At 45.4% G+C, this 21,931-nt stretch overlaps 1 protein-coding gene across 16 annotated transcripts in view; it reads right to left on the reverse strand.

The window, feature by feature from the left end:
• Positions 1-21,931, reverse strand: part of FANCA (FA complementation group A) — a 61,970-nt gene that overhangs the window by 36,460 nt on the left and 3,579 nt on the right. For 14 of the 16 annotated variants that reach the window (XR_012027874.1, XR_012027876.1, XR_012027875.1 and 11 more), the window contains exons 6-18: positions 20,589-20,662; positions 17,945-18,057; positions 15,435-15,517; positions 14,853-14,886; positions 14,366-14,432; positions 12,369-12,481; positions 10,952-11,028; positions 10,483-10,624; positions 10,101-10,234; positions 3,414-3,524; positions 2,217-2,312; positions 2,051-2,110; positions 937-1,025 (exon numbers count right to left, since the gene is read on the reverse strand). Coding sequence is in view for 10 of the 16 variants with exons in the window: in XM_072819624.1 (XP_072675725.1) it covers positions 937-1,025; positions 2,051-2,110; positions 2,217-2,312; positions 3,414-3,524; positions 10,101-10,234; positions 10,483-10,624; positions 10,952-11,028; positions 12,369-12,481; positions 14,366-14,432; positions 14,853-14,886; positions 15,435-15,517; positions 17,945-18,057; positions 20,589-20,662 (1,193 nt within the window). In the remaining 6 variants the exon portion in view is untranslated. Of the gene's footprint in view, positions 1-936; positions 1,026-2,050; positions 2,111-2,216; positions 2,313-3,413; positions 3,525-10,100; positions 10,235-10,482; positions 10,625-10,951; positions 11,029-12,368; positions 12,482-13,447; positions 14,240-14,365; positions 14,433-14,852; positions 14,887-15,434; positions 15,518-17,944; positions 18,058-20,588; positions 20,663-21,931 lie in introns of those variants that run through there. The other 2 variants (XR_012027879.1, XM_072819633.1) reach the window with 2 other exon arrangements.

Genomic DNA, 21,931 nt, shown 5'->3' on the forward strand with positions numbered 1-21,931 from the left:
TTATTTATTGAGGGCAGCCCCAATGGCCCAGCAGTTTGGCGCTCCCTTCAGCCTGGGGTATGATCCTGGAGAGCTCAGATCAAGTCCCATGTCGGGCTCCCTGCATAGAGCCTACTTCTCCCTCTGCCTGTGTCTCTGCCTCTCTTTCTCTCTGTGGCTGTCTTGAATAAATAAATAAAATCTTAAAAAAAAATTTATTGATTGATTTCAGAGAAAGAGAAAGAGAACAGAGTACACGCATGTGCTGGCAAGCCAGTGAATGGAGGGGGGAGGGCAAAGGGAGATAGAATCTTCAGCAGACTCCCTGCTGAGCATGAAGCCCAACATGGGGCTTGATTCCAGGACCCCAAGATCATGACCTGAGCCAAAACCTAAGAGTTGGACATTCACTGACAGAGCCACCCAGGTGCCCCATACCACAGTTTTTCATTGTTTTGGGACATTTCATGCAAAGGGAAACAACGGGCCTGCATCCCAGGGATCTTGAAGACACTGTGTGAGACACAGCCATGCAACCTGAGTAATTTCAGAAATCCTGGGAGCTAGACTCAGTTCACATTTCTGAAAAGCAATACCTTCAAAAACCTTGCCCACACTGGTAGAATCCAGAGTTCAAGATGTCTCCGGATCACACCAAATTCAACAAAATTCTGCTATTCAGTTTAGTCCTGGCTCCACACTGGTCACCCATGGAGCACTGATGAAAAATCATTATTAAACCATGGGCTCATCTCATCCTTCTGTCTTGGCTCTACTCAACAATATCCATTGGTTTTACCTCAAGAAAATGAATTTTAAAGCAAGGGCTCTTTGAGGTACCACCTCACTACAGGACTTGTGCTGGAACACCTACCCTCAGTCATCCACAAATACAACAGCCACCCTGCTCCCCGCGGCTGAGAATAGACGGGACAGCTCCAGGAAGCATGGCCCTACCTGGCCTCCATGACGGCAACAGGGACTTTCCCCGTGTGTTCAAACACTGCGATGGCCTTCTCCACATCCTGGTGTGCTTGGCTGTGGGGCTGGTTCCACACAGGGAAGATGGGAAAGAACAAAAGATGCGAAAGAAAAGAGACTGAGCAGAGAAGGGTGCCATCAGCCTACCCTGCAGCACAAAGACAACCCTGCCATTTCAAGGTGGACAATATGGTCGCTGCCAACACAGCAAGGGGATATTGCCACAAACCAATAACGAGTCCACAGAAAGGGACCGACTGCTGCTTCAAGGTCTCAGAAAGATCACACCTCAAAAGAGTCACCCCAGGGACCAGTCAACACCTCTGGGAACCTCTGTCACCCCCTGGGCTTGCCCTAGGACAATACAGGGTTCCAAAGAAAAACTCTGAAGTGGGAAGGGGAAGGAACTTAATTTTTGAGAGTTAAAAAAATTATGAAATGACAACATATGAACATATGTTGACAGCAATGTTAATAGACACCAACATTAAATACTTAGAATATTCACCTAATACTTTAATGGCAGCCGTAAGGGCTCTCCAGCCACTCACAACCTTTAAGTAAGAGAGTCTTAAAATGGGCAGCCCAGGTGGCTCAGCAGTCTAGCACCGCCTACGGCCAGGGTATGATCCTGGACACCCAGGATCAAGTCCCATGTCAGGCTCCCTGCATGGAGCCTGCTTCTCTCTCTGCCTGTGTCTGTCCCCCCACCCCCCATGTGTCTTTCATGAATAAATAAAATCTTAAAAAAAAAAAAGTCTTAGAATAACATATACACACACTATACCACCATCTGACATTTGGCTTATGTAAATATAGTTAACATTTTTTTTCTGTAATTCTCAGAAATACAGGATCTTTCTCCTGTCCCATTTTAAAGACAGCCTCTGTAATGCAAATCCACATGAATGAAGATCTAAAAGACAGAACTTCCTGCACACACTAAGTTGCTTTGCTCCTGTTCTGAAAATTTAACTCACATCCTCCAGCTATACTAGGAAGAAAAGGCTGAGAGTCCCAGGAAATGAGCCTGTGCTTGGTGAGCACAGGCAAGAGGCCACAGGTGATAGCAGAACCGAGGTGACATTACCTCTGTGACATCCTTGGCTGAAGACAGATCTTCATAGAGGCCCATGTTTTCCACTGAAACCTGCAGAGGAGATGTGGTCAGGAGCATAAGGCCCTGGCCTCTGTGGGGAGAGGCTGAGGAAGCCACTGCTGCAGGGGAGTAGAACGGCAGGGAGGCCAAGACTCACCTTCAGGTCAGCCAGGCGCGTCTTAGCCAGTGTGACATAGTCTGTGAGGAGAGAGCGGTACTTGCTCGGCACCAGCGGTGGGTAGAGAATGTGCACCTGTGGGCAGAGCAGGGTTATGTCAGCCCATGACCTATGGGTGACTTTCTTGGGAAACAGCAACAGCTTGCTTTGGATACTTGTACTCCTGTGGATGGCAGGAGAGTCAAGGATTAGCCAAAGTCCACAGGGGGCTAACGCTAGAGATAAAACAGACAAAAATCACAGCTGAGGGTCTCCAAGTATACCTGTGCACATTCCTTCAGAAGCGGGCCAGGCAGGCCCCTCCCTGACCCTGGCACCACCTCCCAACCCCACTCCCCTGCCCTCCTCACCCTCCCAAACCCCCCACCCTGTCTCCTACAGCACAAACACAGTGGTGCCCCAGGGAGATGAAGGGTCTAGCCCTCAGGGCAGGCTGGAAGTTTTGAGCTTCACTCAGTGATGATACAGTCTCTAGTCTATGTCCCTTAGGTCACATGTATTCTTTGGAATGTAATACAAATTTCTTAATTACAAAAAGAAGAATCAGTTTCCAGTGTCCTACACCCCATAGAATGCTGGGCATCATTATCTAATTAAAAAAGAAAGCTTGCAATAAGGCATCTTTAACCATGAGATTCATACAGCTTTGTTATAAAAAATGCAAATTCTATACAAGGGTGTAATGTTTTCCACCTCTGGAAGGAAATGGCCACAGGCACTTTGGGGTATATTCTGTTGATTCTCCTTCAATATAAAAATACAACATTTTATATGTTAACTAACTGGAATTTAAGTAAAAACTTGAACCTACAAGGGAGGGAGGGAGGGAAAGAAAATATCCATCATTTTAAGAAAACGAACATGGGGCTGTGCCATACGCATATATGCTCCTCCCACCAAGTGGGTGCCAAAGACATCCTTCTATGCCAGCACATAGAACTGTCTCATCCTTGTGGGGGGCTGTGTGTTGTCACCCTCCACTCGACACCAGTGCTCACCAACCACCTCTTAGGGATGGACAAGCGGCTGGTTCCTGGGCACTTTACCATCATAAACATGGTTTCCATGCCGAGTGCACAATCACATCCCTAGCTGGCACGTGTGCATCAGGGAAAACCAGCAGGATGGTGGGCGGTGAGACTGCCCCTGCCTGAGGCACCTTGGGTGGCTGCTCACCTGCATGTACCTTGGAGCCTCAAAGGGAACGAGGTCTGACAGGAACTTGAAGAGAAAGACCAGTGTCTTCTTGCTGCCACTGTGGAAGCCCCTTGTGCTCCCAAAAGAGGCCTGGAGGGAGAGGCGGGCATGAGGCCAGGTGGCTGGCTCCACAAGGGGCAGCGCCACCCACCCAGGTACATATCACAGAACGGCAGAAACAGAGGCTCAACTGCATCCAAAGGGAAACAGCTGCTTGGCCTCCTGTAATCTCACAATGCCACAGCTCTGCATGCCTCACAACATGGGCTGAAAGTTCATTTAAAACAAAAATAAAGAGACACCTGGGTGGCTCACAGTCAGTGAAGTGTCTCCTTTCAGCTCAAGTCATGACCCCGGCGTCCTAGGATCGAGTCCTGTTTTGGACTCCCTGCTCCATGGAAGCCTGCTTCTCCCTCTCCCTCTTGCCTGCTCGTGCCCGCTCTCTCTCTCAAATAAAGAAAGTTTTTTAATTAAAAATATATTCCTATACAAAACAGTAACTGTGTTATTTTTTTGTGACTCTCAGGAGCACAATGTATTAGCAGCCCTGAAAAGGCCTCTTTCCTAAACAAACACATTCTATATGATGAAGCCACTTCTGAACACATGGTATCACCCAGATCACCCAGACTCTTCTGTGAGGGGACAAGGTCACTGCAGGAGTGGCCAAGAAGGGTCACCCCTCACAACACTGCAGAGAGCCAGGAACTGAGGGTGCCCAGGGAGTGCTAGTAATTTCGGAATGGGTATCAGCCCTGCAGTGCCACTATGAGCCTTTGCCAAGACGACTGAACCCCTAGCCACACACAGCCCTGCCCTGGCCCAGCTCACCAGCAGAGCCACCGCCACTGCATCTGAGGCCCTCAGCACTTGTGCCAAAGTGCACGACATAATTCTTCTAAGAGGTGGTGGTGCAGACACAAAAAGCAACCAGGTAGAGGAGGATAGCAGCTGAGCAGGACCCTAGGCTCACCTCATCCCATGAACACAACTAGATAACTATCAAATTATCCCAAATGCCCCAGAAATCGACCTGAAGACTAGCAGAACAAACTCCACAACACTATAAACCTAGAAATCAACCACAAGAAAAGACGTGGAAAGACCACAAATACATGAGGTAAAACAGGCTACTAAATAATCAGTGGGTCAACCAAGAAGTCAAAGAAGAAAAAAAAAGTTCACAGAAACAAATGAAAATGAAAACACAACAGCCCAAAATCTCCGGGATGTGGAAAAGTGGTTTGAAGTACAAAGTTTATACCAATAAAGGCCCACCTTAAGAAGAAAAGGAAAAAAAAAAAAAAAAAGGAAAACCTCAAACAATACAATTTTACTCGCAGAAGAGCTAGAAAAGGAACAACAAACAAAACCTAAAACCAGCAGAAGGAAGGAAATAATAAAGATTAGAGAAGAGGGGCTCCTAGGTGGCTCAGCAGTTGAGCATCTGCTGTCAGCTCAGGGCATGAGCTTGGAGTTCCAGGATCAAGTCCCATGTCGGGCTCCCTGCATGGAGCCTGCTTCTCCCTCTGCCTATGTCTCTGCCTCTCTCTCTGTGTCTGTCTCTCATGAATAAATAAAATCTTTTAATAAATAAATAAGTTGTACTTAAAAAAATTAGAGAAGAAATAAACAAAAAAAAAAGAAAAAAAAAAAAGAAATAAACAATATAGAAACTAAAACAAAAAAGATCAATGAAACCAGGAGCTGGTTCTTTGAAGAAAAAAAAAAAAAAAGGCAATAAAAATGATTACATCTGTAGCCAGACTTATGAAGAAAAAAAGATAAAGGACCCAAATAAAATCACGAATGAGAGAGAAGTGACAACCAACCACCCCAGAAATACAAACAATTTTAAGACATTATTATGAAAAACTACATGCCAACAAACTGGACAACCTGGAAGAAATGGATAAATTCCTAGGAACACATAACCTGCCAAAACTGAAACAGGAATAAACAGGAAACTTCAACAGACACATAACCAGCAAAGAAATTGAATCAGTCATCAAAAATCTCCCAACAAACAAAAGTCCAGGCCAGATGGCTTCACAAGGGAACTCTACCAAACACTTAAAAAGAGTTAATACCTATTCTTTTCAAACTATTCCAAAAAGATTGAAGGAAAACTTCCAAATTCATTCTATGAAGCCAGCATTACCCTGATACCAAAACTAGATAAAGACTCCACTAAAAAAGAATTATAGGCCAACAGCCCTGATCAACATGGATGCAAAAATCCTCAACAAATACTACCAAACCGAATCTAACAATACATTAAAAAAACCATTCACCACGATCAAGTGGAATTTATTCTGCAGCTGCAAAGGTGGTTCAATATTCACAAATCAATGTGACACATCACATCAATGAGAGAAAGGATAAAAATCACATGACATTTCAATAGATGCAGAAAAAAACATTTGACAAAGCATAGCACCATTCATGACAAAAACCCTCAGCAAAATTAAGTTTAGAGGGAACATACCTCAACATAATAAAGGCTGAAAAACTCACAGCTTACATCATCCTAAAAGGGAAAAGTTGAGAGTCTTTCCCCCTAACACCAGGAACAAGATAAGGATTTCCACTCTCACCATTTTTATTCAACATAGTACTTAGGAAATCAGACCACAAACAGATATGAAAGATATCCAAATCAGTAAGAAAGAAGTAAAACTTTCATTATCTGCAGATGACATACTATATATACAAAACCCAAAAAACTTCACCAAAAAACTACTAGAAGTGATAAATTCAGTAAAGTCACAGGATATGAAATCAACATCCATATTTTTTTAATATTTCTATGCATTAATAATGATGCAGCAGAAAAGGAAATTAAGAAAACAACCCCTTTACAACTGTACCAAAAAACATTAAGATTCCTAGGAATAAACCTAACCAAAGAGGTGAAAGACCTATACCCTGAAAACTATACAACACTAATGAAGGAAACTGAAAAGAACACAAAGAAATGGAAACACATCCCATGAGAATGGACTGGAAGAACAAATATTGTTAAAATACTTAACTATACTACCCAAGGTAATCTACAGATTTAGTGCAATCCCTATCAAAACACCATCAGCATTTTTCACAGAACAAACAATCCTAAAATTTGTATGGAACCTCTAAAAGACCCCAAACAGCCAAGGCAACCTTGAACAAAGAACAAAGCTGGAGGCATCATAATTCTGGCCTTCCAAGTTATATTACAAAGCTATAACAATCATGGGATTGTAGGTTCAAGCCCCATGTTGGGTCTAAAAATTACTTAAAAATTTAAAAGTAAAATAAAATCAATTTTAAAAATCTTACAAAGCTGTAGTGATCAAGACAATATGGTACAGGCACAAAAGCAGACAGACAGATGAAGAAAATAGAATAGAAAACCCAGAAATGAGCCCAGAACTCTATGATCAATTTATCTTCAACAAAGCAGGAAAGATTATCCAATGGGAAAAAGAATGTCTCTTCAACAAATGGTACTGGGGAAACTGGACAGCTAAAAGAATGAACCTAGACCACTTTCTTACACCAAACGCAAAAACAAATTCAAAATGGATTAAAGATCTAAATGTGAGATCTTGGGGCAACCCAGGTGGCTCAGCGGTTTAGTGCCACCTTCGGCCCAGGGCCTGATCCTGGAGACCCGGGATCAATGCCCACATCAGGCTCCCTGCATGGAGCCTGCTTCTCCCTCTGCCTGTGTCTCTGCCTCTCTCTCTCTCTTTCTCTCATGAATAAATAAATAAAATCTTTAAAAAATAAATAAATAAATGTGAGATCTTAACCAAGAAAAGAAAAAAAAAATCCTAGAAGTGAGCACAAGCAGCAATTTCTCTGACATTGACTGTAGCAACATTTTTCTAGATAAGTCTCCTGAGGTAAGGGAAACAAAAGTAAAAATAAACTACTGGGAATTCATCAAAATAAAAAGCCTCTATAGAGCAAAGTGAACAATCAATACAACTAAAAGGCAACCTACAGAACAAGAGAAGATATGTGTAAATGACATATCCAATAAAGGGCTAGTATCCAAAATACATAAAGAAATTACACAACTCAATACTCCCCCCCAAAAAAGAGAATCCAATTAAAAAATGGGTAGAAGACATGAATAGACATTTCTCCGAAGACGACATACAAATGGTCAACACACATGAAAAGATGCTCAACATCATTCATCATCAGGAGATACAAGCCAAAACCACAATGAGATACTACCTCACACCTGTCAAAAAAGTTAAAATCAGTCACAAGAAACAACAGGTGTTGCTGAGAATGTCAGAGGCGAGGGAGATGGGGGGATGGGGGAAGAGGCGTTCGGGATTAAGAAGTGTACTTGTCCTGGGCAGCCCAGGTGGCTCAGCAGTTTAGCGCTGCCTTCAGTCCAGAGCCTGATCCTGGAGTCCAGGGATCGAGTCCCACGTCAGGTTCCCTGCATGGAGTCTGCTTCTCTCTCTGCCTGTGTCTCTGCCTCTCTCTCTCTCTGTGTGTCTCTCATGAATAAATAAATAAAATCTTAGGGGATCCCTGGGCAGCGCAGCGGTTTAGCGCCTGCCTTTGGCCCAGGGCGCGATCCTGGAGATCTGGGATCGAATCCCACGTCGGGCTCCAGGTGCACGGAGCCTGCTTCTCCCTCTGCCTGTGTCTCTGCCTCTCTCTGTGTGTGTGACTATCATAATTAAATAAAAAATCTTAAAAAGATAAATAAATAAATAAAAAATAAAATAAAAATAAATAAATAAAATCATAAAAAAAAAAAAATAGATGGGGATCCCTGGGTGGCGCAGCGGTTTGGCGCCTGCCTTTGGCCCAGGGCGCGATCCTGGAGACCCGGGATTGAATCCCACATCAGGCTCCCAGTGCATGGAGCCTGCTTCTCCCTCTGCCTGTGTCTCTGCCTCTCTCTCTCTCTCTCTCTCTCTCTCTGTGACTATCATAAATAAATGAATAAATGAATTAATTAATTAATTTTAAAAAAATGAAAAGAAGTGTACTTGTCCTCAGTGCCAGATGATTAAAATAAAAACTAAAAAACAAAAAAACAACAAAGGCCACCAGATGACAAGAAAACCGCCCCACATCACCATTTCAGCTCCCACTCAAGTACAAGGGCAGCATTTCCCTCCCTCTAATCTGTCTACATGGAAGGATTAGTGATTCATTGTAACATCCACTCAAGAGGGAGCCTTGAGCATCCCAGGTGGCTCAGCAGTTTAGGGCCATCTTCAGCCCAGGGCGTGATCCTGGAGACCCGGAATAGAGTCCAACGTCGGGCTCCCTGCATGGAGCCTGCTTCTCCCTCTGCCTGTCTCTGCCTCTGTCTCTCATGAATAAATAAATAAATAAATCTTAAAAAGAAAAAAAGTGGGAGCCTCAATGACATCCTGGAAACAGGAATACAAACAAGCTCCTAGGGGGGATGCACAGTTTATTTGAAGTATTTACATCAATAATCTAAAGTAACAGACAGATTCCCCAGATCTGCAACAGCCTTTAGTGTCACTCCAGGAAAAAGACAGTTATTTTCATTAGAAAAATTACATCTAAGCACACCGTGACGAGCTAAGAACCATAATTCATGACCCCAAGGGGCTCAAATTTAAAATCATGTTGGTCTATTTACATTAATATTCTTAAAAATAAAGATTAAAACAATCTTCAAATACTAAACATCTATCAAACTCACCCAACCATTCACTTAACTTGGGTGCATTTTCTATAAATTATATTTCAATAAAGTTAATTTAAAAGGTAAAAGAAAAAACAAAATAAAAAACCCCATCACCAACAGCACTTCTGAAGCACTCCTGTCCTTATGTCACCCAGGGAACTGAGCAAAAAAAAACCAGGACTGGGGTACACCTTGCTTATGACCAAATCACCTAGGCACACAGCTCTTGGCAGACACAGGAAATAGGCCAGCTCTGTGTGACCGCCAAGGGTACCCAGGCTGTGGACATGTGTGTCCAACAGGGGCCCCTGGGCCCATTGCTGGGGGAACACAGGGCTGAGAAGCAGCAGCTCCACAGAATAAAGGAATAAAGAAAGAACACCACGACCACCTGTCCTGTACCGATGGCCCAGCAGGCAGAGGCTGGGCCAGGGCAGGCTACCACACTGGCGGTACAGGTGCAGCCACCCTCAGAACTAGAATAAGGTTGGCTCCCCACAAAGAAGCAATAACTACACCTCCCTGGTGGTGTGGCAGGAAAACCCAAAACCTGTACAGAGAATTAGACAACTTTTTCCACGACAGATTTATATACACCCAACGTTCCAAGTTGATGTCTAGAAGACACCAGCTCAGAAGTGGGACTGCAGTGGGTCTGTGAACATCTGCACAAACGTCCCAAGAACATGGATATGGCAGAAACAGAGAGGAGACCCCAGGAAGCTGAGGAGCACTCCCCTGGGACGCAATACATGGTGCAGGCAGTAGCAGTCACATTTGTTCTCACACTTTCCTGACGGCACTCGCTGCCTCAGAGACCTGATGGCGTGGGCAATGTGTTAATGAGGGGAGCAGCCAGACCCTGGACAAGGTAGCACAGAGCCCCAGGGGGAGGCTGAGAGGAATAGCCCTGACCCACAGAATGCGTTTGTAGCAAGGATGGCAATCAGGGTCCTGGCAATGACTGCCAAGAGGTAGCTCACCTGGAACCAGTCTGCATAGGATGGGAACACAGAGGGGCCCTCCAGTGCAGCCTGACGCACAACCAGGAACGCAGTGACCATGCTGTCCAGGTCGCAGCTCTCGAATGCACGGGCCAATAATCGAGTGACCCAATCTAGGAGGGAATCTCTGGTCATGGCTGGCAGACCATGACATGCAGTAAAATAAAATGCATACATTCTGCTGGAGGTAGAGCGTGCCAGTTAGGAGGATATACATGCCCCCTGCCACATGCAAGAGACTGGATAATAAGTAACCAGAGCAGCCAAATGCCAACTACATGAGGCTCTGGCAAGCAGTGCTGGCACCACAGGTGGATGACGGGCCCAGATGAGGAGACATGGGGCTCCCAACCAAGTGTACCTTGAACCAACTGCTGTGCTTCAGGTGAGCAGATCACCAGCGTAGACACACAGGAGAGTACGTGCTGCCAGTTCACTTCATGTGTTCCCAGAACTTCTTCTAAGTGTCCAATCAACTCCTCTGGACTAAGCATCACAAAGAGCTGAAACAAAAGTTCCCCAACCTGGCTGTCAAAACAAGCCACTCAACAGGCAGTTGGCTCCCCGCATCCACCCCACTTTGCAGCAGACACAACACAGAGTCCAAACCGTGACACTTCTGCCCTTGTCAGTGTGGGCAAGGAGGGATTCTCCTCTCAAGGAGAAGATGTTTTATAAGTTCAGTCTGGGACCCCAGGGGTCCAGGTGTGGATGGCTGTGTCTGAGGAGCCTCCTGGCTTTTCTCTCCCCAGACTGGGAGCCACAGAGCCCCGTGGAAACAGTGCCACTCAGCACAGGAGCAGCAGGTCTTAACACTGCACGACACCCACCCTGCGGTACAGACTGCTGAGCAGAGGGTGTGTCTTTGCAAAGCTCCAATCTCTCTGCAATCGAACAGCATCAGAAACTTCATTCAGGAATAAAAACAGACAAAAATGCTAAGTCAGTAATCATGAAAAACTAGGCTATGTTTCAATGTCAAAAAAACTACCTTGTTTTAATGTGCATTCCCCCCCCAGTTATTAGCAAACATCTGTTTGTGAACCATCTTCTGTTACCAAGTATGTTTTTGGCCAATTCCTTGCTGCTAATCCTTTACCATATTTGCTCTATTTTCTAATCCATCAATTAGTTTAATTTTGCTGCTTTTAAACTTTAGCTGTCGATAAGCAATCAGCAATGACGCTGCAAAGCCTGTGTGTGGTTGGAGTGGGCACTGACACCTACCCAAGCCCCTCAGGAGGTGCAATACAGCACCTGCCAAAAGCTTCCATGTGGGCTGCCTGAGGACCCTGCCTGGGCCACCATGCTGCACACACACAAAGCCTAGTAGGTAAGGTGTTCATTTCAGCTCCTGAGCAATTGTGAGCATGTGCCATCAACCCAAGGACACTCACTGGGATCCAACATGGCATCAACCACTCCTGAGAAGAGCCTGCAACTATGGTGGACCCTTGAACAGTGTGGGTCCACTTACATGCAGTGTTTTCCTGATACATACAGGACAGCTATGTAAATGTATTCTCTTATCATGTCTGAATGTTATTTTCTTTTGTCCAGCTGACTCATTCTAAGAACACAGTACACAGTACATGTTGCATACAAAATATGTATGTTCGCCGAGTGCTGTCACCAGGAGGGCTATTAGTAGTTAGGTTATGGAAAGTCAAAGCTATATGCAGATTTTCAACTGCACCAGAGGTCAGGGTCCCCCACCCACACATCATCCAGGGACAAACTGTACATAAGAAAATGTTTATGGGGCAGCCCCGGTGGCTCAGCGGTTTGGCGCCGCCTTCAGCCCAGGGTGTGATCCTGGAGACCCGGGATCGAGTCCCGCGCCGGGCTCCCTGCATGGAGCCTGCTTCTCCCACTGCCTGTGTCTCTGCTTCTCTCTCCTCTCTGTGTATTCCCATGAACAAATAAATAAAATCTTTAAAAATAAACTTTAAAAAAAAAAAGAAAATGTTTGTGATACAGAATTTATTCTAACAACCTAGGAATTCAGTCTAATACCTAGATTTTCAACATCTATTGAGAAAATACCACAAGAAAGGTCACACGTTAAATATATTCCTATTTTAATGAAGATATGGCTAACAGTTCTCCTTCCCATACTTCTTTAATTCTGAGTGTTCTTTATGAGAATGTGTACTTTCAAATGGAAGGGTATCTGATGGTAGTGGGTCCTCGATGATCTCAGCTGTGTCTGGGGCCCACGCTCCCATGAGGGTCCCCAGAACCCACCTTTCAGCACAGGCTTATGGGTTAGCACCTGAGTCAGAGTATGACTGAAGAATCTCTTTGGACAATCTGTTGACATCATTCTGCCAAACGTGTGTCCACAAAACATGCCAAACCTGCAAACACAGCATTGAGAGGTGCTCAGGGAGAGAGGCCCTCCAGGATCCCAGCAGCACTGACAGTGTCACACACACACACACACCATCAACAACTCCTCAAAGACTACTGTCCAGCAAGGCGGTACAGACCTCAAGGCCCCTAACTCTCAGCTAAAGGGATGCACAGGCTTGCCCAACATGCCACAGACTTCAAGACCAATAAGAACGGAGTTGCCAAAAAAAAAAAAAAAAAGAAAGAAAGAAAGGAGTTGCCCATGGATTAGAGAAGCCGGAAAGGGAAGGCTGGGCCAGTCCACAGCAACCTCTAAACCTCACAAAGCCTCAGTCTCCCCATCTGTGAAATGGGTATCAGTGGCAGCAGGGCAACACCCATGCTTGCACAAAGCACCTGGCACACAGAGGCACTCAGATGTCAGTGACATCCCGTGACACGATAAGGAAGGACAATGGGCAGGTCATCACTGATGGGTCAGGAGGGACACAGGGTGTCAGGGCTTCTTGACAGTGGGGTGCCGAGGGCACTTCTGTGTGCCAGAGTCAGAGTCACCAACAGTTCAACCCATTCCTCAGGAAGAAAACCCCAGGGAGAAGAATAGCCCAGTCACATGAGCCATGAGGAGACACCAGGCAGGAGGAGTGCTGCTGGCCCTCCTTGGGGACAGAACCAGGATGAAAACCCCCATGTGCCAGGAGGGCAGCCACCCAGACCAGTCTGGTTTTATTGTAAATACTGACAAATAAGCAACTTAAAAAGAGGGGCTCTAGGGTGGCACAGTCAGCTAGGTGTGTGACTAGTTTTGGCCCAGGTCATGAGATGCAGCCCTGCGTTGGGCTCCGTGCTCAGTGGAAACTCTGCTTGGAACTCTCTCCCTCTTCCTCTGCCCGTCCCCACCGTGCTCACTCACTCTCTCAAATAGATAAATCATTTTTATTTATTTATTTATTTTTATTTATGATAGTCACACAGAGAGAGAGAGAGAGGCAGAGACATAGGCAGAGGGAGAAGCAGGCTCCATGCACCGGGAGCCCGACGTGGGATTCGATCCCGGGTCGCCAGGATCGCGCCCTGGGCCAAAGGCAGGCGCCAAACCGCTGCGCCACCCAGGAATACCTTAAAAAAGGAAACTTAAAAAGGAAAAAACATATCTAGTCATGATCTGACTCTCAGGACATAAGCTCGAGCAATGCAGTCAGGCGAGTTACAAAAACACAGAAAATTTAGGAAACAAAGCAGTATTGCATCAACAGTTGCAGTGAAGTACAGAATTGGACAGTATGTCTAGGATCACTAGAGTACTGACAGGAGCAAAGCCACGTTTGCAAGGCCTGAGGATGCTAGAAAACTTCCCCGGTTTCCCCGGCCAGTCTCATCCCACATCACTGTGAAGCAAACCCAATACCCCAACGACCAGTCCCAGCATGTACCTCCAAGAGCCACAGAGAGAGAAAGCTAACATAGTGAGTATAAGTGCCGACCTTGGGGGGCACAGAAGACTCAGTGGGGAGAGAGGGCATGGGGGGCAGGCACGAGGAGAGAGCCCACACAGGGACAAGGTCGCTTCCAGGGAGCCATGGGTAGAACAAGGGGCACATCACAACCCGTAGGAATCTGGGCTCAGACCAGAAGTGCAGACCCCGAGGTGAGAGAGGATTCACACAGAAAGGAGGCCTGCCTCCTGCCTCATCTTCAGAGGGAACAGGCAGACCACAGGGCTTCTAGGGCTTTCCAGCAATCATTCTCACAGGATGTCGTCACTATGGCAGAACGTATGTTCAGGAATCAGCCACTGATACTTCAGGAGTGTTTCAAATACATAGGACCTTTAAGACAGTAGGCACCACCCCATAAACATGACTAGCAGGCCTGCCCCCAGGACATACCAGCACTTCACCGCCTTGTACACTGGGGATTCATCCTGCAGGCCAGTGGCCAAAGCCTCGAGAGCAACTGAGGACAGATGGTGGGAAGAGAAAACACATCAGCTCAGCATCAAAGTCCATCAAAAATGATCCCTGACCAAGTATCACCAGACAAATCAGGTAATGATTTCCAAATAACAGACCTTGTAGCCCTTCTAAGCGCCCCAAAGGTACAAGTCCTCCAAGCATCCTAAAGGTACCAAAGACTCAAGCCTTTTAAAGCAATGGAAACACAGAGACAGTAAACCACTTCCCTAATTCACCGTTAAACTGGTTATCATTTACAGCTCTGGAGATTAAATGCATAGCCACCAAGAACTAAAACCCAGGAGAAGCAGTAGAGGCTAAGTTCAGGTGAATACTTGAAGTGGAAAGGCAGGAAACCCTGAGAATCCCTAATAAGCAAACTAGCTCTTGCCCAGTCTGGAGAATACAGCACATGACTCACAGATCAGCATCCTCCGAAGCACCGCAATGGCGAGCTGTCAAAATAGAACACAAGAGTCACTGTCACTCACCTCCGTGCATCACCCAAGCAAACCAGCGGTCACCCCACGGGAAAATGAGAAAGTGCCTCCACACGGTACCCCGAACTAGGGAGACTCTGCCAGTGAAAAGGCAGACTTTCTGGAAGAATCCACTGCGATCCCCAGGACCTCTCTCAGCATGGCCCAGGGCCCTGACCACACAGTGCTGGCCTCCCACAGCCCCTGCAGGGTTCACGGGGTTGGTGCAGAAGTTCTGCTGCTAAAAAGCTCTCTTCTCTCTTCCCTCAGATTCTGGGCTGTGGTAAACGCCTTCACCCTTAAGAACCATGCAAACTAGAACACGGCAGGGGATGCTTCTGCTTTGTTCCACTTCCTCACGCCCGCCAGACGCGGGGAATGACAGTACTCATGAAGCACCCCAGGAAAGTAACAGAACAAATTTCCTATCAAACCTTATAGACTGAAATGTGGGGCCAATGGTCCAGGAACTTCCACTTCTGTAATGAGCCAATTCCAGACTCTTCATTTACTTTTCCTCATACCTGCGCCATCCGTTCAGGCTCCATGTTTCTTCTTGGATCTGAGCTTTTCTGAAATCCTCTCAAAACAAACAATTGCACAAAATCTGAAAACCACAAAACCCAATTATTCAGATGCACTGTGGTCTCCAAACAGTTGTGGATCATGCTGACTACCTGCTTCCCAACAACTGGAAGGGTGAGGACCCATATCAGCCCATCCCACTCCACATCCCACACACAAAGCGAACCAACCCAAACCCTGCCTGGACCACACTCGGCTTCTTGCCACTCTATGTGAAAGGGAAATACTTATAATCAATCAAGTTTATGGGAAGGATTTTTCTCTTAAAACAAAGTAGTATCTGGGGCACCTAGCTGCCACTGTTGGAAACATGTGACTCTTGATCTTGGAGTTAAGTCTGAACCCCACGGTGCCTGGGTAAACCATCTGCCTTCAGCTCAGGTCATGATCCCAGGGTCCTGGGATCGAGTCCCCATTGGGCTCCCTGCTCAGTGGGGAGTCTGCTTCTCCCTCTTCCACTCCCCCTCCTTGTGCTGTCAAATAAATAAATGAAATCTTAAAAAAAAAAAAAAAAGTCTAATCCCCATGGTGGATATAGAGATTATTTTTATTTATTTTAAAGATTTTATTTATTTATTCATGAGAGACACAGAGAGATGCAGAGAGAGAGGCAGAGACACAGGCAGAGGAAGAAGCAGGCTCCATGCAGGGAGCCCAACATGGGTCTCGATCCTGGGCCTCCAGGATCAGGCCCTGGGCTGAAGGTGGCGCTAAACCGCTGAGCCACCAGGGTTGCCCTAGAGATTACTTTAAACAAAAAGGAGCAAGTGGTTTGGCACCTGCCTTTGGCCCAGGGCGGGATCCTGGAGTCCCGGGATTGAGTCCCGCATCAGGCTCCCAGCATGGAGCCTGCTTCTACCTCTGCCTGTGTCTCTGCCTCTCTCTCTCTGTCTATCATGAATAAATAAAATCTTAAAAAAATAAATAAAGATAAAATAAACAAAAAGAAGCATCTAGGGCAGCCCCGGTGGCTCACTGGTTTAGCGCCACCTTCAGCCCAGGGCGGGATCCTGGAGACCCGGGATCAAGTCCACGTCGGGCTCCCTGCATGGAGCCTACTTCTCCCTCTGCCTGTGTCTCTGCCTCTATGTCTCTCATGAATAAATAAATAAAATCTACAAAAAAAACAAAAGGAGCATCTAAGGTCCTCACACGGATTGTCTCTCCAGCCAATCTCCTAAACAATGTAAGGGCTGTTGTACAAGGACCCAGAAACATATTCTGGGGAACAAGGCAGGAAACTATCTGAGCCCATACTACAGGATTCAGGAACCGTAAGGAACTCATATTCATCACCAAGAAAGTTGTAGGAAAAAGGAACACATCTTTTGCAACGTAAAAAAATTCATTAAAAAGATAAAAAATAAGTGAAAAGATTCATAAGCTAACTGTAATGAACATTCCACTTCTCATCTAATATTTTATTTGTAGATTTCATTTTTTTTTTAATTTTTTTTTATTTTTTATTTTATTTATTTATGATAGGCACACAGTGAGAGAGAGAGAGAAAGAGGCAGAGACATAGGCAGAGGGAGAAGCAGGCTCCATGCACCGGGAGCCCGATGTGGGATTCGATCCTGGGTCTCCAGGATCGCGCCCTGGGCCAAAGGCAGGCACTAAACCGCTGCGCCACCCAGGGATCCCTGTAGATTTCATTCTTGAGGTATTACTGGCAATGGCAAGAATCTGCTGGCTCAGAGAAGAGCCAGCGACAAGGCCCACTCTAAGGGAGGCACCCAGAAAAACGCAAGTGGGACAAAAGGATAGTCACTCTGAGCTGCTGCCCAAGATGGCATGGCGCTTCTGCCCTCTCCCTGAATCTGACGTTTAGATCAAGCCGTGAGCTCGGCACACTTGCCAGGTAATACTTTCCTTCTCCTGGGCACCTTTTAAAATAACCACTTAGAGCTTGAGCTCACAAAAGGTCCGTGACCTCAGGCGCGACCACCTTCTAAGGAACAGGTGCTTGCTGTCTATCTCCCACTTGCTTGTGAGCCTTCCTGCTCATTTTACCCCCTTTTCTGGGATCTGAAAGTAACAAATTCCTATGACTTGATTTCCTTTCCCCGAGTGGACTGAAGCTGCACATCCAATCAACATGGCTCTAGAGGTTTTCACTTCCCCAGAGTGGGAGCTCAGATGCTGCAGAAGCTACCTGCCAACCCCATGTGGGTAGCTTGTGCCTCCCAATTCAGCAGGTCATAGTCTGCATATTTTAAACATGCCAGCTATAGGCCCCAAACACAGTGGGTCAACAGACTGACTTTATTAAAGCGTGCACATTGTTCAAGCGCAAGCTGATACAGGCACCAGGTCCAGATTGGGCTGGTTTTGTTCCAAGTTCCCACATGAGTGATGTGGGGCTGTCCTGTTTCTCAGACTGTCACAGCAAAAAGTATTCCCACAGATCTACACTTTGCCCGTGAACCTGTCCCTGGTGTGAACTTACCAGAAAGCATAGCCTGGGCGATGTCTGTGTCCTGCGTGGACACTTCCATCTGCTCACACAGAAGGCACAGGTCCCTGAAGAGCCACGCCACTATGGCCTGTGTGTCAGCATGACTAGGGACAAAGCACACTGCTCACCATCACTCCATCATCTATCAGGCCCTTTTCTTCCACGTTCATTTCACTAGAAAGCCTGAGCACTGAGAACCAGCTGGCAGCCATCTGAGCCATTCCCAGAAGTCACAACAGGGCCTGCTGACACATGAGCGGTGTCAGGGAGACCACTACTGACATTAAAAATAATCATCATCAAAAAGCTTATTTGGAGTAGCTAACTACTACTCAAGGGGGGTGGGGGGGGAAGTTCAGTAAGAGTAAAATAACAAAATAGCAGCAGTTTCAGGACACCTGGGTGACTCAGAAGGTGAGCATCTGCGTTTCGCTCAGGTCATGAACCCACAGTCCTGGAACAGAGTTCCTCTCCCACTGCCTCTCCCCACTGCTCATGCTCTCTCAAATAAAATCTTTTAAGAAAACCTTTTTCGGGGATCCGTGGGTGGCTCAGCAGTTTAGCACCTGCCTTTGACCCAGGGTGTGATCCTGGAGTCCCAGGATCGAGTCCCACTTCGGGCTCCCTGCATGGAGCCTGCTTCTCCCTCTGCCTGTGTCTCTGCCTCTCTCTGTCTCTCATGAATAAATAAATAAAATCTTAAAAAAAAAATTTTTTTTCTAGAAAGTTTATTTTTATTTTTGTTTTTTTTTTGTAAACTCTATACCCAACATTGGGCTTGAACTCACAACCCTGAAATCAAGAGTTCATGCTCTTCCAACTGAGCCAGGCAGGTGCCCCTTTTCTAAATTTTTTTTCTTAATTTTGTTTTTAAGATTTTATTTATTTATTCATGAGAAACACAGAGAGAGAGAGGCAGAGACACAGGCAGAGGGAGAAGCAGGCTCCAAGCAAGGAGCCTGATATGGGATTCAAACCTGGGAATCCGGGATCACACCCCGAGCCAAAGGCAGGTGCTCAACCGCTGAGCCACTCAGGCATCCCTAATTATTTTTTTTTAATTTTATTGATTGAGAGAGAGACAGAAATAGCACAAGCGGAGGGCGAGGCAAAGAGAGAGAGAAGCAGACTCTCTGCTGAGCAGAGGAGCCTGACCTGGGGCTCAATCTTAAGACCCTCAGACCATGACCCAACCCGAAGTTAGACACTTAATCGACTAAACCACCCAGGTGCCTAATTTTTAAAAATATTTTATCATAGGGGCACGTGGCTGGCTCAGGTAGTATGAGCCAGCATATGACTCTTGATCTCAGGACTGTGAGTTCAAGTCCCAACTGGGTGTAGAGATTACTTAAAAATAAAATCTTTAAAAAAAAAAAATTTATCCCATAATATCTTATACAAAGAAAATATTTCAAGTTTGTGCATGACAAAGACTTGGATCATAATAATGTTCTCTTCAAATAATGAAGTAAGAGGGATGTCTGGGTGGCTCAGCGGTTGAGCATCTGCCTTCGGCTCAGGGTGTGATCCTGGAGTCCCGGAATCAAGTCCCACATCGGGCTCCCTGCATGGAGCCTCCTTCTCTCTCTGCCTATGTCTCTGCCTCTCTCTCTCTGTCTGTCTCTCATAAATAAAAATCTTAAAAATCTTTAAAAAGGAAGGAAGGAAGGAAGGAAGGAAGGAAGGAAGGAAGGAAGGAAGGAAGGAAGGAAGGAAGGAAGGAAGGGAGGGAGAGAAGGGAGAGAGAGAGAGAGAGAGAGAGAGAGAGAAAGAAAGAAAGAAAGAAAGAAAGAAAGAAAGAAAGAAAGAGAAAGAGAAAGAGAAAGGGAAAGGAAAGGAAAGGAAAGGAAAGGAAAGGAAAGGAAAGGAAAGGAAAGGAAAGGAAAGGAAAGGAGGAGGGAGGGAGGGAGGGAGGGAGGGAGGGAGGGAAGGAGGGAGGAAGAAGAAAGAACAAAGAAGAAGAAAGAAGAAAGAAGAAAGAAGAAAAGAAAAGAAAAGAAAAGAAAAGAAAAGAAAAGAAAAGAAAAAAGAAAAGGAAGGGGAAGGGGAAGAAAGAAAAGAAAAGAAAAGAAAGAAAAGAAAAGAAAAGAAAAGAAAAGAAAAGAAGAAAAGAAAAAAGAAAAGAAAAGAAAAGAAAAGAAAAGAAAAGAAAAGAAAAGAAAAGAAAAAAAGAGAAAAGAAAAGGAAGGGGAAGGGGAAGAGGAAGGGGAAGAAAGAAAAAAGAAAAGAAAAGAAAAGAAAAGAAAAGAAAAGAAAAGAAAAGAAAAGAAAAGAAAAGAAAAAAGAAAAGAAAAGAAAAATCTTAAAAAAAAAAAAAAAGGGGGGGATGCCTGGGTAGCTCAGCAGTTGGGCGCCTGTCTTTAGCTCAGGTCATGATCCTGGGATCTGGGATCGAGTCCCACATCGGGCTCCCTGTGAGGAGCCTGCTTCTCCCTCTGCCTGTGTCTCTGCCTCTCTCTCTGTGTCTTTCATGAATAAATAAATAAATCTTTAAAAAAAAAAAAAGAAAAAGAAGGAAGATAATCTCTCAGTTATTTTTGGCTTTGATATATAAATAAGTCATAATACACTAGATTACGAAAAAGAAGTCATATATTACTAAGGTAATGTTAAATTCTCAACGATACACTACCTTTCCAACAGCTCCTGGAGGCTCACAATGTTTTGTACGTGAAGATGCCACACAGCTTCAAGCAACAAAAAATTCTGAAGAAAAAAATAGTACTATGAGTCCTTCATGCACACATTTTCCTACAAAATGTGTAGCCTGTACACTATTAAAAATTAAGTGGAGTAGGGGGATCCCTGGGTGGCTCAGTGGTTTAGTGCCTGCCATTGGCTCAGGGCGTGATCCTGGAGTCCCGGGATCAAATCCCACGTCGGGCTCCCTGCATGGAGCCTGCTTCTCCCTCTGCCTGTCTGTCTGTCTGTCTCTCTCTCTGTCTCTCATGAATAAATAGATAAATAAAATCTTTAAAAAAAAAATTAAGTGAGTAACAAGCACAACCTAAGACACATACTCGATCGCTTTGACTAAAAACTCACCAAGTCTTCAGACACTCATTAGCATCTTTCATCTCTCCACCTGCCAGCATCCTGCCCAGGCTCTAAGTTAACCTGCTTCTAGGACTTTCTCCACTGTGGCCGAAATGAGATTCCAAAATGTAAACTGGACATGTCAATCTCTTCTCTGGAACTCCGTGGTGGCTTTTGGCAGTTTCCAGAACAAGTTCAGACTCTTGGACTCAGCACAGGAGCATTGTAACCATGTTTGTGTCTCTCTTATTCTCCTACCCCAGCGAGGTCCTCCCTTTGGAAGCTCGGACACCCTTGCCCCCAGGACATCTTGCTCAAGTCAGCTCTATGCCCCAATGCCTACTTTGTCCTGTTCTTCACCCAATATGGCACTCTTCCTTCACATGCCATGCGCCTGCCAGTACTCTTAAAAAGCCTCTTGTAGGACCCTCCGACCCCCTGCTCTTGCCTGGACACCTGTGGACCTTAAGTTCTTTCAACTATTCAAATATCTATAAACCTACTGAATTCAAAATGCTTCATAGAAGAATAAAAATAATTTTTCATATTATAATTTTCTAGAGTACTACCATGGAAAATTATTCATAATTATACATAAGAAGAAAGAACGTGGGCAGCCTTGGTGGCGCAGAGGTTTAGCGCCGCCTGCAGCCCAGGGTGTGATCCTGGAGACCCAAGATCGAGTCCCACTTCGGGCTCCCTGCATGGAGCCTGCTTCTCCCTCTGCCTGTGTCTCTGCCTCTCTCTCTCTGTGTCTCTCATGAATAAATAAACAAAATCTTAAAAAAAAAAAAAAAAAAAAAAAAGAAGAAGAGAAGAACATGTTTCTGTGGTACATTCTAACAAATACTACTAATGATGGGTGAATATTGGCAAATATGGTAATTAAAGGTACTTCTTTACCACCCATAGAGGCATTTGCTAAATGCTTTTTCCCCC

This window comes from Canis lupus, chromosome 3 (assembly GCF_048164855.1).
Source record: "Canis lupus baileyi chromosome 3, mCanLup2.hap1, whole genome shotgun sequence".
NCBI lineage: Eukaryota > Metazoa > Chordata > Mammalia > Carnivora > Canidae > Canis > Canis lupus.